This window comes from Leiobunum rupestre, chromosome 9 (assembly GCF_980474605.1).
Source record: "Leiobunum rupestre chromosome 9, qqLeiRupe1.1.hap1, whole genome shotgun sequence".
Lineage (NCBI taxonomy): Eukaryota > Metazoa > Arthropoda > Arachnida > Opiliones > Sclerosomatidae > Leiobunum > Leiobunum rupestre.
Genome location: NC_143392.1, coordinates 46,423,193 through 46,442,632, shown reverse-complemented (window position 1 = coordinate 46,442,632; position 19,440 = coordinate 46,423,193). Strand labels below are relative to the sequence as shown.

The 19,440-nt window shown below is 33.2% G+C and overlaps 1 protein-coding gene across 1 annotated transcript in view; it reads left to right on the top strand.

Moving 5' to 3' along the window:
* The first annotated feature begins 264 nt into the window (after positions 1-264).
* The window catches only part of MCU (mitochondrial calcium uniporter), a 108,646-nt gene continuing 89,470 nt past the window's right edge, over positions 265-19,440 (top strand). The window contains exon 1 of the mRNA XM_090158167.1: positions 265-664. Coding sequence (XP_090014293.1) covers positions 593-664 — 72 coding nt within the window. The 5' untranslated portion in view covers positions 265-592. The remainder of the gene's footprint in view (positions 665-19,440) is intronic.

The following is a 19,440-nucleotide window of genomic DNA, read 5'->3' as shown; positions in this document are numbered from 1 at the left end:
TAATTGCCATCTAGTGTTAAATTAAATAAATTTCATTTAATGTTTAACAAGTTTGTATTCAAAAATATAAGATGATATGAATATGATTTTTAAATTACTAAAAATGCGAAACAAAACAATTTTGTTTAATTCAACACTTATGTTTCCGCGGAGAGGTGGCGGCACATACGTAGCGAACTTCAATCGCAGTCGATTTGGCTTGTAAACCTAGGCGTTGCGGGCGGCCTTTACGTTGCGAGGAAAGCTCCATTGAACGTCTCTTTTAATAATATTCACTCCCTCCCCCTCTCGTGGCAGTGTTTGGCATCATTCTGCGACGTACCGGGCCAAGCTTTCGCGCCAGGTTTTTCGCCTCGCTGTCGGCGATAAAAGGCCCCGAAGAACCGCGGAGTAGCGGTTTCTCGTTGGAAATAACCAAAAGTGAAGGAATTAACCAAGCAAACCTCGTATTTCTTCCGCAATCCATTATCCATCGCTGCCCGCGGAGGAAACGGTGAAACGGCGATAATATCCGTTTGTTTACTTCGTGTATTTGCGAAATCCCAATGTACGAATAATCGGGTGTCAAATAACTAAGGAATCGCCGGTGAACATGGCTAACGTTAGCAGAAGATTGTGCTCATTTGGATTGACGTTTTGTCACAGAAGAACCAAACAGTGGCAGGTAGGTGACCACTTTTCCTTTAATTTTAGCCAGGTCGCGGTATTATACGCGTATGATCGGTCCGCAAAGGCTTAGCGTTTGACAGTTTCGCCATGGGTAAGCCGTTTTTCCCTCTCTATATGCCGACCTAATGTTGCTAATGAAAACGTTAGCTCTGCAATTACAGCGAACCGAGGGTTAACGGCTTTCCCGGGTTTCCGTAAGAGGTTCTTTTTTATAATTACTTTCGGTTCTTATAATTAAATATTTTCTTGCTGTTGATAAGCACGATATATTTATTACGACTAGGTTGTTATATTTCCAGGGCGTATATGATGTATTATGTTTGCTATTGACTTTTGTTAATTTTGTTTTATTTAATGAATAATGAAGTAGAAAAAGCGAGGACATTTTCTATAAATTTGCGTAAGAGGATAATGAATTTTTTATTTAAAATTGTATATTCTTTTATTATGGATTTGCCTCAAAAATTAATTTGGTAATTCTAAAATTTTGGATTTATGAATTTTTATCCATTTTTTCTTATGGGATTTTGGTAAATATAAAAATAAAATTATTCAGGCTTTTAGATTTCTTAATTATTGCCTAGAAGTTATTTAGGTTGAAGTTATTTCCGATAATAATAGCTTAATGTAATTTTATGTCATTTTTTGATGCTATCCCTATTTAAGTTTAATTTTTGGGGGTAAAATTTAAAAATTGAAACTTGACTTTTTTGTTAAAATTCATTTTGTGTTGTGTTAAATAAATCTTAAGCCGTGTATGGGGCGAATATATTACGTAACAAATTCAAGACACTCTGCTATTTGAGAAGCCCTTACCGGGAAGTTTCTGTTACCATAAACATTGTGCTTGAAAAAGAAATTATTAATTTTAGTAGTGTAGGTGGATCAGTAGGGGAACGTATAATGACTGGTGAAAAATAATTAAAATATACAAAACGTTCTGATTAAAAAAATATTAAGATATTAAAGTGGATATCAGAATTAATAAATATAACCATGAAAAATATTTACCACTATTAATAAATGTTGTATACAAAAAATATTAAATAAAGGAAAATACTTGCCAATATTAAGAAATATTTTACAAGAAATATTAAATACAAATTAAAAATACTTACCAATATTAAATATTGTACAAAAAATATTGAAAACAATATAAAAACACTTACCAATATTAAATATTGTACAAAAAATATTAAATAAAAATACTTACCAATATTAAATAAAAAATAAAAATCCATTACCAATATCAATAAATATTTTACAAAAATATTAACTAAAAATACTTAACAATTTTAATATTGTACAAAAAATATTGAATAAAAATGAAAAATACTAAGCAATATTAAATATTGTTCAAAAAATATTACGTTATAAATACTTACCAATAATAATATTGTACAAAAATATTAATTAAAAGTTATAAATACTTACCAAAATTATATTGTACAAAAATATTAATTTAAAGTTAAAAATGCTAAGCAATATTTAAAAAATACTGTACAAAAAGTATTGAATAAAAATTAAAAATACTTAACAATATTATAACAATAGTGTTAAAAAAACGTATTGATTAAAAATGAAAAATACTTAACAATATTATAACAATAGTGTTAAAAAAACGTATTGATTAAAAATGAAAAATACTTAACAATATTATAACAATAGTGTTAAAAAAACGTATTGATTAAAAATGAAAAATTATGATTTATAATCTACCATACCTTTAAAATAAATATTAAACGACAATTTTGGGCGTTTTCGTATTTACAAAAACCAGTAAAGCTGATATCATTAATTTTTTTCTAAATGCAATTCCTAAATATCCGATCCGCCTAATATGGTCGATCTTTTCTGAAATTCCATCACTTTCTCGTGTATAATATATCCCTTGTGTCAAACCGCAATAATTAATTCACTCAACGATGTTCAGTTAAGAAATTACCACGCATAAGGATATTTTAATAATTTATAATTTGTATTTTCTGTATGTGCTGTGACGTTTTACACCCTGCACTCTTATTTCCTAACCAATGGGTGTGTGAATTTAACAATGGTAAACTGGCAAGTTGTATTTTAAGTAACTGTATGGAAAAACGCAACCGTCATAAATATTTATCAGAATAGAAATAGGTTGTTTATTTACAATTGTATTTACTGAAGGGAAGTTTTGGTTTATTTAAAAAAAAAATTTATCACTTAACTACACTCAACGTCTACAAATGTTTTTAACTTAACCGAAACTTCCACATGCACTTCTTAGACTTTACTGTAAATCTAAAAATATTGAAAAATCTATTTATTTACATACAATTTCTGATTTTTATTGCTTAAAATTTGTTTTTAAGCACTACCCCTTTACGCAAAGAATTCCTGTAAACTAAAAATTTAATAAATTTTAATGAAGTATTAGCAATTTGTTTTAAATTTTTAATTAAATTAATTAATAAAATTATTGTAAATTATTATTTAAGTAACTGATTAAACATTAAATGGATTAGCAGCAGACGACAATGCTGTCAAAATCAAGTTCCATTTTCATTTTAAAGAGTAGAAGTTTAATTTGGTTTATAAATACCGTAATTTGTATTGGTCTAAATATCTGTATGACGTCACGTTAATTGGGTTTTTAGTCACGCCTTATACTAATCTTCAGATGACGTCATCGTAACATCACATTTTACAGAAGTTAATTAAATACAGGTATTTTTTAAAGTAACAAAATTATTTGAATTCGTCATATGATAAAGCTTCTAAAAATATTTTATCCTGAAGATATGGTTATTACTTTTTACACCCTGTTAATTTTGAGTATTTTATTTATGGCAGGAAATTCATATCGCGAGATATTTAATATATACATTTGATAATAACAAACGATCAGCGGTATATCTGCCTTTAAATATGACATCAATTACTTCACAGAAGTAAAGGTATAATTGTTGGGGTGGGTCACTTGGACAAGGCTACGCTAATATTTACCCTTACGTTTTCACAATTTGCATCGAAATTTCGATGATTAGTTACTAATGTCTAAGATTTCTTATCCACTAAAAATATCATTTATGAATTTTATATCATCCTTTTCCTGAGAAAGGTTTTTATACCGCGTTGAATGTGCAACTCAATTCCAAGACTTCCACGCCTTATCCATTAGATTTCAATTACAGGAATTACCTCAACATTTCCCGCGTAATTGTACTAGATCATTTCATTTGCAATATAACCGGGAGATGTTTCTTCGACATTGTCAGACAATTAGTGAAACTCGTGTACAAAGTTATAGGTAGCGTAGAATTCAGGAGGATCAATTATTTGAACATTTTCCGCCGGATTTAAAACACCATGGGGATTACTGACGTTAGTTACCTGATTACAGGGTTGGATTGATTTAAATTATTGATTTTTTTGAAAACAATCGTTGATTTAAATCAAATTTTAAATAATTTTTGAAAAAGAAAAAACTCGACAATTGCTATAATTGAGGTTTAAATATTATCTTTCTCGTACTTCCCCCCTAATGTTGCATTGGATTCTACCTGTGGGTGGAGATTCTGCCGGATTGGTTTTGTGAAGTACCAAAATAGGATTTAAAAAATACACTTTTATATGATTATTAGCTGTAATTTAATAAATTCATTATACATATAGAAAGATTAATTCTTCAAAAAATTAAAACATTTGTTTTAGCTAAAATTATGATACTTAATTATATGAAACTTTGAAATTTTAATTGAAATCAAAAAATCCATAAAAATCCAAAAAAAATTAAAAAAATGATTTAAATAAAAAAATCGATTTATTTGATTAACAAATCGTAGCTCTTTCGTTCATACGCACTCTCGATTTAGAATAAATTATAAAAGTTGCTAGTTGTAAGGAGAATTTATAGCATCATCTATTTTATTGCTTGTTTTGAATGGGCACATTTTCTGCTAATATCCATTCTCGCAGGCAGCGGTGCAAATCTTCCGTGAGTTTTTGTTATCTTTTTCTAGGTTTTTATACCTGACAAAGGTCGTAAATCTTTAAAGGTATTTCGAGTGGGGTCTCTTTTTTTGAAGGTCAGATGGGTTTTTCATGTTTAAAAATACTTCATTTTATTGAAATGCGACATTTTTCGTTTTATTTTTCTTAATTTTTGTTTTCAAATTATTTTATAATCATAGCTAACTTAAAATGTTCCCGGAAATTCGTCATAGCGCTGCCAACTTGTATAACGCGCATCGGGGTTGGCCGTCGTCAAAAAATAGGGGCTGATTCCCTAAGCCTTGGTTACTTAACATCACTCAGAATAATAATACCATAAATTAATAATATTTTACAAAAGTTTGTCAATTTGGGGAATATTATTACTGAGAGCTAGTAACGGAGTGACGTCATCACCAGAAGAAAAACTCCCCCTAGCGAGGCGCTGTCAAAGGCTACGGCGAAGAAGCCCGTAATGCAGTCTGTCTTGTGAATTGCTCTTAGTAAAACTTTTGCATGTGAAGAATATGAAGTGTCACACTTATGTAACAATATTATACACTTCTGATAATACCAATGTCCGACTCGTCGTTAAATATGTTTAACAAATTAAAAAAGTATAAATATTTAAACGGTTAAATTCAAAGCAATTTTATAACCACGTGACTATATTTAAAGGTTTCTACCGTTTGATGACGCGCAAATGTTAACCGAAGGAAATTTCACCTTGCAATTTACGCTATCGCCTATTTAAGCGACGATTAGCGGAAAGATGCAAAGTTAATAATTCTTATTCAGTAGATCGATTTAGTCGTTCTGTTTTCTCATCTGTTCTAATTCCGCAGCACCTGTTTCGCTTCTCGCGCGAATTTAAAATATTTTTTAATTTGCTCTCGGAGCGTCCTTTGGCGCCTTGGCCCCCTGGCGGTGAAAAAAAGTGAGAAAACGTAGAACCTCTTCTAAATAGGATCTCTTGCGTCAGCATGTTTCAACTCCTACGCGTTATGAACTTCCCTCTTTCGAAACGTCTACGTTCCTCATTTCAAAGCCAGTAATTCGAGTATTTGTGTCATTTGGATTTAGGTACATGTAGATTCGAGAAATTTACGTGCCAACGAAAATAGCCAATTACTGGATAGTTCTGGTTAATGATAAATTTTTATTAGCGCGCTGTTACTAATGCCAGACTTAATATTCATTGGAATAAACTGCAAGAGCCGTATTATATTCAGATATTATTGACAAAACTGTTTTGTGGTTTCTAACCAGAGTTCATGTCGAGTTGTTTTCAATTTTCTTGGTCAAAACTAGTGCTCGGCATTCGATTAATTTTTATCCATGAATAAAATAAGCTCGGCGATGTTTAAATATTTATTTAAATAACCAATAGTTGAATAACAATTGTAAAATGTTTAAATAATCGAAAGTGAATAAGCCTATTATTTAAAGAAAACAAACAATTATTCAAATAAATGCTTGGTTGTGTAAAACACATAATTAAATAAGTTAAAATGATATTCTTATTACCAACGTTTTTTAAATAAATCAGAAATTTTGTGGATAATGAATAAACAATTCCGAGCACTAAAACTAGTGTTGTAAGTCGGAAAATTTTCTGGTAAATGACCTTTTTTCCGAAAAATGTTTCGTATTTTTACGAAAAATAAAAAATGTTTTTATTCCATGATTAGTCTAATATATTGTTAGCCAAGTTAAATAAAGCGGCATTTTCGCCTCATTTTTTCGAATCTAAAAGTAAAACTAAACCTCTAGACTAGTTTAAACTGATTAACAATGTAACACTATTAATGTTCTGTAGTATGTTTACTGATATTAGACATTTTATATCGATAAGAAGTTAAAAAAAATTAAAAACCCTTAAAAAGTTATTGTTTCAATTTTTTTTATTTTTTCGATTTGCGGAAATTTTTCCGCATTTTATTTTTCCGGAAAATTAACAACATTAGTCAAAACCGTCTTTCAAAACCGATTGGATTTTAAGTCAATACATGTAGTATGACCGTAGCGTAAGTGTAAAGGAGTTAATGATATGCATTTTATATCTGTTAATTTTAAATCGATTTAATTATAATTTGTTGTAATTGGTCTTAGATAACAAGAACAAATTATCGTCTGCAATTTGGTTTTAAAAAGATTTACATTAAAATTAGGCACTCTTAAGTCGGTCGTAGAAGAAGATGAGGTGGGTTATTAATGTTTTTGAGAGCCACATAGTGGACAACTCGATAAGCTCATAAACTCCTAGATGTTAGTCTACTATATGCCGTTGATATCTAAAATCGTCCAACGAAAAGTTGAATTTCCCGTCAGGGTTGGCTGATAAAATCAAGAATTAAATCGAGTGATTTTTTAAAAAAAATTGTTGATTTTAATCACGTAATGTATTTCAATGGTGAAATAAAAATTGGAAAAATAGGTTCTTTAAAAATTAAAATACATAGAAAATCTCAACAAACTAAAATAATAAATAGTTATTAAATTTAATTAAAGATAAACTTATTGATAAAAGTCAAATATGCTTTAATTATACAATGAAAGAGCCATAAATTGAAAATCTTTAAATTCAATGAAATAAATAAAAAATGATTCAAATCAAGAAATCGATTGATTAGATTTTAATTTAAAAAAATTCAAAAAGTGCCAACCTTGTTTTCCCGTACAAAAATTTTCTTCAACATTACTATAGAATATAAACTAGTGTTTTCTATTTAAAACGTACGAAAATTGGGGTTATTTTTTATATTTTTTTATAGGAAACCTTCAGAATAAACTTATTGAAAAACTAGTATATGTTATAGAAAAAACTGGTACATTTTACGGAAACAAAAAAAAGTTTTATTTACTTATGTTGGTAAGTTCCAAATAAACAATATATCTTGAAATGAAATGTTGTGCAATTATTTATTTAGGTTTTAATATTTATAATATGCCATAAAAATTCTTTATAAGTACTTCTAAATGTTTTCTTTATATACGGTTTCTGTAGAAATTTTATAGTGTTATATACTTGAAAGGCAGTCTTATATAGCACTTGAGGGTTTCCATAGGACTATATAATCATTTTATAGAAAAATGAAATGTTATAGATTACTATATAATTTCATTTCTGTATTTTTTTGGTAGTAATTAGGTTTTATTGATATCAAACCATTGGCTATTTTTGAAAGGTAGTTGTTGCAAAACGTAGTTAACATGTTTTCAACGGTTAATATTCCTACTGGGGGTTTAGTAGAATCTGCTATGTACTCAACTATTTGGCATAGCAATTGCATGTGCTTTCTACAAATATGTATTTCAATATGGCGCTGGGTTTTAACCCGAAAAATTTGTCAAATCATCTGACTCGTTATAAATAAACTTATTACGTTGTGTAGAATTATTACGAGCAGAAAATCAAAGCTAAATCCGCCATTTTCCAAGATGAAGTCGGATTTGAGCCGCATTAGCAAGGAGTTACCAACCAACTCGAAAATTTTCAGCCTAATGGCCTTAATATTATGGATATTTATAAAGTATTTTTGAATTGTCCATATATGGAAAACGTTTGTGATAAGTAATATAATTCAAATAATTGGACACCGTTTTTCGACACTGACAGTAGCACCGCGCTTCGACTGGAACGTGAGTGGTATATTATCGTCCTGAAATGGTTAGTAGTAGTATATTTCACCTTGGGCATATTAAGACACTAAAGGGAACTCTGTGCTGAACTAAACCTTGTTTGCGCACTTTTTGTTATTACGTTACTTACGGTGTTAGGAAACAACGCAAATATGGAAGGTTGCTTTATCGTCACGGGATAGCGTATTGGCATAGCCTTAACACGCGAGATTTCGCACGCGCGCTCGAAATCTCCAATTCCTCGTGACTCTAGCACGTGCTTTTTAGACTTTGAAAAGTACGAGATAGTGACGTAAGAGTTTCATTGATTTTAAAGACCACGACACTTTATAGACGAATACTATGGCAGCTAGGAGCAACAAACACAACACCCCACACAAGGAGAACGCAACCCGTCAAAAGTCGTGGATTTTCTTGTGTACGTTTTTCATTGGCTAGAGTTAGACGCTTTAGCGCCTGCTGCCGTCGGAACTTTGGAAGGGGAAATCCCCAAATTGTCTTCCTCCCGCCCGTAAAACGTTCAGCGTAAAGGCTCGAGACGCTCGTCCAATGAAATTCGTACACAACCCTTCGTTAGCGTGTTTAAAGGCTAGCTGCGTTCTCCTTGTGTTTGTTTCTCCTAGATGGCAGTTACTGAGTCAAAAACATTTCAGTAACAATAACTGGATATTTTTGTCTATAAACTTTACGCGTAGTTAAAGTAGTTGACGACGAGGTGATCACGTTTTGGTTCGGAACTGTGAAAAGCTTGTATTTTTGGAGTAAAACCGATTTAAAAAACCGCCAATAAATGGCCCAAATTCATAAACCCAAATTTATTACTTTTCTGTCGAATACAGTATACAGGGCTCCCACCAGTTCCCTAAAATGCCTAAAAGCCCCTACTTTTTTTAAGGTCCCTAAACCACCATAAAATCGGGATTTTGTCACTAAATCACCCTATTTCTAATACATTTGGGGAAAAGTACCATCGCCTTAAAATATTTCGTAGAAAAACGGAAAAAACCCGATTTAATGTGATAGAATTATTACAAAAAAATTATAGTCATTTTTGTGATCGATAAGTTTTTTTAGAAATTAAAACTAAGTCAGTTTTAAAAATTTGCTGCTTTTAAAAGTTTGAATAAAGATCCTATCTTTGTTTATTAAAATGGTCCCTATTTGGTTCCTACGTTAAAATATGTGGATCCTATTTCACCCTATTTCTAACCAGAAAAATCCCCTATTTCCCTATTTTGTTTTCAGATTTTGGTGGGAGCCCTGAGTATAATTTGAGCGGTTATGTAATCAAACAAAAGATGTTTTTCCTATACTTGGCGGATATAATTGTGTCCATACAGTTGTCTTCTAACTCGCTAAACAAGTTTCATTTCTGCATTCCATTTCTTCTATTGATCCACTCAATGCTAGAGTACGTGCAAGCCCTTTCATTTTGTCAGTCAAGGACGTTAAGTTTGGGGGAAATCGCAATTGAATACGGAATTTTACCGATTGCTTTAATTACTGTTCTCCATGTACCTGAATTTAAATACTGTTAGTTTTTTTTTCGTCAAAATAAAGAACGTATTCGTGTGGCCGCAACTAAAGCTTGTGTAGTCACCTGATCACATACTTGCTTTTGCCTTTTATTACCGCTTCAGCGCGTCTAATGATAATATCGTCACTGCTAGTTTGTATAGGTATAAACATTTTTGGAATTGAAGTGAAGTTAAATGATTTTTTCCGTATAATACACGCTAGGCCTATACCGAAATTTTGAATTTTTGTCATTTGTACGCCAAATTGTTTCTGCTTTTGTGGTCGATAGCAAATTACGCTACGTACCTCTCCTTCGTAACGAACACTATAGTTCTTTCACAGGGCTGCGTTCAGAACGGCATTTTAATGTCGGGTATATACGTCACGATAGTCACCGAAAGAGATAGTCGGTTTTTTTCCGATGACTGACGTCATTACTGACATAAAACTACTATTAATAAGTACGTTTAGTAGCAGTCAACGGAAAAAAACCCGATGGAATTGATATTTTCCACCGATGAGCTTTTTCGTCATAATGACGTCGTAAGTTACTGAACGCTTTTATTCAGTCATCGGTGTTTTTAAAATGGCGTAGCTTTTATAGTAGTTTTACGTCAGTAATGACGTCAGTCATCGGAAAAACCGACTCTTCCAGCCGATGACTTCGGTGCGTAACCGATGACTATCGTGACGTCAAAACCTGAAACGTGAAAAAGCGTACAGTAGGAAACCGATGTCAGCGATTAGTAATGGGTGAGTCCGATGAGCGCTGCTGAACGTACCCCTTGCTACATGTACGTTATTTTAAAAAACACGGATGACTGAATAAAAGCGTTCAGCAACTTACGACGTCATTATGACGAAAAAGCTCATCGTTGGAAAATATCAATTCCATCGGGTTTTTTCCGTTGACTGTTTCTGAACGTACCCACAGTCTCTAACAGTAACGAATTATCTTCAACGGCACACGATAAACATTTAATTTAGACGTTTTTCGATTGGTATTAGCTCCCTCTATCTACCTATGCCAGTTTTGAGCCACGATTTTTAATCAAAGAGGGATATTTAGTCCCCCCGATTGTGCTAAGAGTGCCATTGTGACTGTGCCATATGTTTTTTTTATGAAATAAACTATTGAAAAGATCCAACTGCCTAAGTTAAGTTCCTAATACTCGAACAAAATTATAGTCTTCATAATTATTAAATTACATGGAAAATTCAATATTTTTATTGATTTTAAGTAGAAAAATCAGTATTCCGAAGTGGTAAAGGTCAGATGTCAAATAATGTAGCAAAATGTGGTAAATACTGACATGATCATACTTTTACTGGCTAATATGCCAACTAGTAGAAAATTATAAATTTAAAAAAAATAAAAAACATACCAAAGGAAAAATATATTTGTGCTATTTTAGACAAATATACTGGATTATTATAAATATTTTCTTTTATGGCCATGGTTGAATAAATTAATAATTATTAAAAATAAAAGATCTGCTACCATGAAGTAGCAGATCTTTTGTTTTTAATAATAATTAATACTGGATTAGTTGCCAGGTTTTGGACTAGAAACTCAATTTTAGCCCAAACTTGTTGTTTCTTTTGGCTATTTTTCTACGATTTTTCCTGAGTTTGAATTCGTCTGCTATATTTCTTTAAGGTGCTTTCACGGTTTATACACAGGTTAGACTACTTCGGCTCAGAGATGCATGGTTATGAGCTACTCCCGCGTTTAGAGAATTTGAAAAATTCTACTTCGCGCCTACAGCGCCGGCTTGTGTAAGTTTCTGAACTATGATCAACTATTGTTAAAATAATATTTATATTTAAAAATGGAGCGCCACCTATATTTTAAATTTAAATGTATCGTAGATAATTAATAAATTTTAAAATACATATTATCAAATTATAAATACGGTAGCTCATTAGTGTATTTATAATTAAAATTTAAAAAAAAATTATTTATATTAAATTAATTAGAACTGTTTTTATACATTAGAGGGCGTACTAGTAGCATAGTAGAAAACAGGGTTGCCTGTCAGAAGAACTTAAGAGGCTCAAAACGCTAGAACGTACAAGTAGTCGAACCTGTGTAAATATATAAACCGTTGTGTTTTTAATGGTTCTTTTGTGAAAAACTGAAACATTATATCTCACATGTAAGTGATGCTACATATCTGAAAGACATCATTTAAATGCACCTACTGATGGTTAATCACTAATGGTCACTTTTTGCCACTGACATGAACTTAATTCTAAAAAAAATACATTTATTTAAGACTGAGAAAAATAATCGTTTTAACTTAAATTTGAAAAACTATAGTTAATTTAATAGTGATACTTACGGTTCCTGTATTGATTTTTGATGTAATATACTTCATTGGCCGCTTTCCTTACATTTTCGCCTGTACCACGCCCCCTGTTGTGTTATGAAAATTGTGAACGCTCCCTTTTGAAGTTGGAAAGACGCCAATTTGTTTTGGTGGAGCTATTCAGATTTGATATCCGAGAGCGATTACTTTCGTTGAGATCCTTATAAAGCAACTTTTCTCGAACTAAAGGTGCACTCTTTTTACCCTAAAACGTTTTATTCTATTTTACTCTATTTGCTTATTCCGGATTATTAGGGCTACTCTTTTTACTCCTTCTGAAAAGGAGGTGTAAAGGAATAAATCGAATTTTGTCGTTTGTAGCCAGAATTTATCTGTTGAAAAGGCCACAGGCAGCACATTTTGGAAAAACGTTTTTACTCCGACTCGAACTATTCGCCACCACAGAATCGGAGTAAAATGACGTCATAGCCTTACTCTTCTTACCCTACTCCGAAATCCAGGAACAAGCGAAAAGAAACCACCTAGTATACTTATAAAACTACAATTTCATGTTTTGAGACACTTACAGGATGCATGTATGAAGCAAGTAATATACTAAAATAAAAGTAACTTTGCAGCCTTCTGATGATTTTAGTGGACATTAGTGATTTTCTCGAACTATTTCATCGAGGAAAGATACTGTGTTTAAGTAAAAAAAAATCCTTCATTTTTAGTTCTTAAATGCATACTTATCTGGTAACAGATATATAACACACTTTAGATATACGCTCATGAAACTAAGTTTTTTTTAACTTATAAAGCTACGATTAGAGCTCTGTGTAACAGATAAATTAATTGACAAAATTTCAATTAATCGTAAATATTTTGGTTAACTGTTTATTTATGGATATTATCCATGGATAAACAACGATTTAACATGCAAAAAATAATCTATATTTTCGGATAATTGTAGGTTATGGATAAAAATAAAATAAGCCCTAAATAGATTACATACTTATGAACGTACTAAATTCCTTTCAAATATCTTCAAACCTCAAATTGTATTATGATGTAGCAAGATTTCGGGTGGTTCCACAGATAAGCCACCAATTAATTCAACTTAGCGTTCAGGTTAACTGGGAATATGTGGCCAGCACCCTGTTCGCCTCGTGATTGCTGGGAGTAAAACCACGCCCTTCGGCTTTCAGGTAAGTGGCAAGACACTCCCACGTGATATTACTATCGGATATATCCGTGCTGAAAACGGGTGCTATAGTTGCGGCGATGTATTCTCTTTTACCTTGAGTATATTCTTGGTTTCATATACAGAAAATAAGATAACTTACTCGACTGGTTAATCTCCAGCCGCCAACTGGAATTAAAACAAACATATTTGCGGTACCATTAAAAGAGCCAGTATCTCCCTAGCTATTCCGCCGGATCCCCGATAAATCGGCTAAATGGGTCGCGGGTAGGATGACAATTGTCCATTCAAACAGTGGGGCACCGCTACTACACGCGCGCTGCAGCGCCCTCTTTAATCTATTTTATCGTTAGTTCGTAAACTGAACTCATTGGCGTTCCGGGGAGGACCTTTCTAACCTTCGCTCTCCCCTCTCGGATTAGGCAGAGGGCGGCCTTCTAACGGCGAATGGAAATTACTCCGAATTAGGTGCTGCCCTCTCCTGGAATTCCGATGCTCTATAAATCGATACCATCCTATGTAATGTTAAATTCAATTGTGCGATATAATTCGAGGCGGTTAAATCACCCTGTGTTAGGTGTCCTTCCTCTGTAATGTTAAGTTTCATTGTAATTCGGTGTTCCAATGACATATTCCGAAATTTGATGCTTCGTATCGAAAAGTTTATGAAGCTTTATTGAAAAACAGAGGAAATATATAGTTTTCATTTTACCTATAATGCCGCTAACGTTGAGTTAAGATTGAGTTTGTTGCTCTAAAAGGTAGTACATAAAGCGCCAAACTAGTGCTTTCAACGAACTGATCAGTTTTTTCAGGTCTTAAATCTTAGATATCTGAAGGTAATTCGTCAAATCAAATAATCTGTTATATTTACATTACCCAGCATTCTGATTTAACTTTGTACCTGATTCAGATGACGGCAGATTGATATATTTTATATGAACTGCTTACGAACCATCTACCGTGTGGTTTTGTTTAAAACACTACCAGCCACGTATTGACAAGAAACAGTCTATAAATGCATAGTCTTGCTGATCGAGACTGAATAGAAGTAGTGGTAATGATGTAGGAAACGCGCTAGACTAACTACCTCCATTACACCTTGTATCTTCGTACGAACGGCTTCATTTTCAAATAACGACTCTTTTGACCGACTGTCACCACATTCGCTATTACCGCTATCGCTTTTTAAATATAAGCTGTCACGTAAAACACTGCCACGTAGTTTCGTTGTGCTTCGAACGGCGACCGAAGAGGGGGGAGGGGTCTGTCGTATTCTGGCTTTAAAGGCGGAACAGTCCAATATTGATCTTTCACATTACGCGGTCGCAGCCTCCCTCTAGCTCTCATTTCCGCCTCGAGAGTTTCCTGGACCGAAATTGCTTGTAAATCCACGGTGGCACGAAGTACTAACTCCTGTCAAAGTCGGGGGCCTTCGCCCCGATGCGGCGAGATAACCTTCAAACGACCTTGACGCCGTATACTGTAGTTTGTGGTAATGCAAATCGCCGCGCGGTCAAATTTAATGAAAACCAGCTTCCGATTATAATACCGCGATGAATTATCGCGTTTAACTTTGACTGTGATTAATGCAACAAACGCTGGTTCACGTTTATTATCGTTTTGTTTTATTATTATCGGAACGTGATCAGAAAATAATATACCAAGACTTCACATTTTTAGAAATTCTTCCGTAGTGTTTGGTCCATTTTTGGGTGCGTAGGTGTTAGTGAAATATAATCAAATAGTTCTTGATCCTCGTAGTCTCTGAGAAATAGCATGGCTTTCTTGCCTATTATATAGTTATTATTGCAGCAATATTACATTTATTATCAGGTAAAATTTTAAACAAACCATTTTTATACAGTGAAATAAGGATCCCATTGATTTTGTAAATTTCCATTTATAGCTACTACTTGTTTTAATACATTCATAAAATTATCAACAAAGACCTTTAAAAATACCACCACAATAAACAAGAAAGGCCACAATTTCATGTCCTATTGAAAAATAGTCTTTGTGAAGAGTGGGACTGGTTTAGTTAAGGTATCTAAAGACTTGTTTACCAATCGACGAAGCAGAGACATAACCTTTTAGAAATGGTTTTCTTGGAATGTAAATTCCATTTTAAATTTGGATTTCAGTTAGTTTCTGTAAACTCGGCGTCGAAAGTGTTTTTTTGTTTTGTAATTTCCAACTTGACCTTATTAAAAAAATAAAATTTACTGCGGTTTCCTTACATTTTCGTTTATCCCCGATGACTCTTTCTGTGTTTTTTTTTTAAATAAGTTTCATCTGGCGGTAAGTACACGTATCTGTTAATATTTCATTCTTTCACATAACCAAGACTAAAACGACTATGATAAATATTTTTAAATTGCACTTCGGAAATTATGCAAACTGAGCTGTTAATGACTATACCATTCTTACCATAGTGACTTTCCACTTACAAGGAGAGTACCCGAGGTGTTTATTGCCGATTATGTTCAAAGTCGAGCGTAATGTAGACCTATATGAGATATGAAATTTCCCAAAAAAGGAGACGTTGCACTACCGATTCGATTTGCCATGGCAACCGAAAATATTTTTGCCAACTTAAAACAAAAAATCTCAATTTAAAAAAGCATGGGATTTTCTCGGATTCACAGGGCAGCACAAAATGGGTAATTTGGACCACATTTAAGTAAATTTCATTAAGCTTGGGTAAATTGGAACATTTTTGGTGTAAAATTGTAACAATTGTTTGGTAAAATAAAGAAAAAATCTTATTTTTGTTTTAAGTGGTCAAAAACATTTTCGGTTGCCATGGCAAATCGAAGGACTGGTGCAACGTCTCCTTTTGGGAAATTTCATTTCTCATATAGGTCTACATTACGGCCGACTTTGAACTAAATCGGCAATAAACACCTCTGGTACTCTCCTTGTTAATTAAATTAACGAGTACGTCAAAACGCTTAACTATCAAACTCCTACGACTCGAATTTATACTTGGTTCACGGAGACATCTCTCAGTTAAGATGGCGTGTATCGCTTATTATTCAAACCGAAAAGGAAATCGAAGCTCTCTTATTGTTTGATTGGCTACTAACGATTTCTAATACATTTCCGACAGTATTTCATTTACTTAATTATATCATGTATTTATCCACTGATATTCGATTTCCATTTTATTGCGCGAATTCTAAACCTAAGCGTTCATTTCACCTTGATCCAATGACCTGAACTACCACAAGCTCAGTTACCGCAATGTTTTCGAACGCGCGTTGTTTAAACTTATTGGAAGATTATAGGAGTAATGACGTTTATTATATCTGATCATTCCAATAAAAGAGAAACTATCAAAAGGAATTCATAACCAATTAGCCAACTCATAGACACGCCATCAATGGGACTCGTATAACGGAATGCAACAATGACTCCGCACAAATTAGGGAATCTTTGGCTTTTGACGCGATGAACGGTCTACTCATCCAATTTCGTACAATACCACTTTCGTTTACATTAAGGAACTTGATTTTACTATAAGATTGGAACATAATTGTCGTCAATCGCGGATTGCCTCAAGTATAAACCTTAATGACATGGACGCGGTCATTATCTTTTGTCATGTCACTAGAATGAACTGTGTCCTCTTGTGACCGGGTGTGTCTTTTAAATGGTAGGCGAAGTCAAGAGCTTTATCACCTTACTTTAAGGAACCGATTTTTTACAAAAATTTCAAAGACAAGTTTCGCCCATATTTTAGCATATAGGCCCTCTGTTAAGATTAGTTTCAATCAACTCTTCAGTTTCGCACTACTTGCTTCAGTATTTTTTAATATGCCATGTTAGTCTTAAAACATACGTTATCTTTTGTTACGGCTACAGATTTTAATCGGCTGCGTAAACATTTCAGGTTTTGTTTGCATACCTGTGACCGAAGGCTTACGTAATTGCACGCAGGGTAAGGTATCTGTAGGCAGAGATCAAGTTTTAAAATTCAGGTAACATTTGTATAGCTTTGGTCATTTTCAAAATAGTTATTCAAATTAGTTAACTATGTTTTCTTTGTCTACGGCGATGACGAAATTATAATTTAAAAAATATCTTTAATTAGGTAGTTAAATTTCAAAGTAATTGGTATAGAGTTCAAAAAATGCAAATATGTACCAGTTTTCAACCTGAACAACCTAAGTTAATTGTGGGCAAATAGTTTGTATGGTAGGCCAACTCCAGAATCTGAAATGATTGAGCGAACCACAAAATTAAACAATAAAAGGAACCACCTAAGGAATGCTTTGGATGAAAAAATGAGTGAATAAGTAGATACCCGAAACAAATTTGAAGAAATTTAAAAGCTTACAAATAGCTCGTACCGATAAGTCTTCGAGCAAACCAAAAGACGCGAAACTCGGACCAAATTATATAGATCTTCGAGTGTATAAGTAGATTAGTCCATTATGAAAAGGGATAAAAAAGATAAACCCTAAACAAATGCGAAGAAATTTAAAAACTTACAAATAGCTCGTACCGATAGATCTTCGAGCAAACCAAAAGACGCGAAACTCGGACCAACTTATATAGATCTTCGAGTGAATAAGTAGATTAGTCCATTATGAAAAGGGATAAAAAAGATAAACCCTAAACAAATTTGAAGAAATTTAAAAACTTACAAATAGCTCGTACCGATAGGTCTTCGAGGAAACCAAATGACGCGAAACTCGGACCAAATTATATAGATCTTAGAGTGAAAAACTAAATTAAATTAGCCAGAAATTCCAACGGTAGACCGGTTTCGTTCTATTTGGGACTCATCAGTATCGTGCGGGAAATCTGGCTTGCGACTATTAAACCGAAAAGATAATCTAAGGCTAAACATTAAAAATTTCAAAACGAGTTGCGTAGCAACGGAAAGCCTGGTGAATTATTAAAATCAATATTTTGGAGCTAATGCAGTACTCGTGATTAACATAATGTAGTTATACAGACTGTATTAAAACAAATGACTATAAAATAAAAATAAAAAAGTTTTTTGGCTCACCAAACTAATACGACATGGGCGCTCAAATTTGTCACCACCATTGAACACCACTGACCACCACTGACTTCGACTTCTCGGTTCAAAACACGCATTTTAAGGTAATTGAATTTGGTACATGATTATTTTCTTAGTTCGTAATGTTTACGGTAAAAATTAAAAACTTTCGTAAAGAATTATTTAGGTGTTTAAAGATAGGAAATTTGTCTAGTTACTTTCTATTTGGTGCTTCAAGAACTGTGTTAAAAAAGGCATTTATTTTTTTTTAAATCCCAAAATATTCGTAACGTCAACTATATAGGTATTAAAAGATACAAATCTGTAAGCTTATTCGTGACTTGAAAATCCCTTTGCGTGGTCTTCTAACGGATTCCCCATTGGTTTTTTTCTCCGTGGTGATATACAGGTATCCTGGTCTACAGAGTACTTCAACAAATAGGCAAATAGTGTGCGCGGGATCTTTTCATCTGTTGATGCAGTTCTTGGCAAGCTCTTCCTCTCCTTATTTTACCGCACGCAATAACACTCGGGGCCAAGCCTTTTCTTATATACGAGCTACTCGCAACATCTACGGATTTGACTGCGCCATACCATCTTCCACCAGCGACTGAGTAAGCGGATCTCATTCGCCTCTTTGGATGAGGTATTAGGTGAGGGTGAATGCTTGAGCGGAGAGTTAGAGGGACTCGTCATTAGCGTTTTGGGGAATGAGAAAGGGCCTTTGTTTCTCTGATGAACATATATTATACGAAGCCAGGTTGTAATTACTGAAAACTCGAGCATAGTTGGCCTTCATCGCTCCTCAAAAGTCTTGGTCGCTTTCAGATAATGACCCATCCGTTGTTTAGCTTCTTGGGCCAATTTGGAGACACTTTTTTCGATTTCATTTTACGCATTTATTTTGAAGGCACTAATGATAATTATCGAGTTCGTTAGGAACTGTATTCAAATTGGAAGATATTTGATCGTGCTGAAACGGAATGGACTTTCCTTGTAGCACTAGCAGTACGCGGGCTCCGACATTTGCAAATTTTGTGGACGGGATTTTGTATCTCGGTGATTTTTGAAATCAAACTGATTTTGAGATTGCAGAGCGCGATTAGACTGAT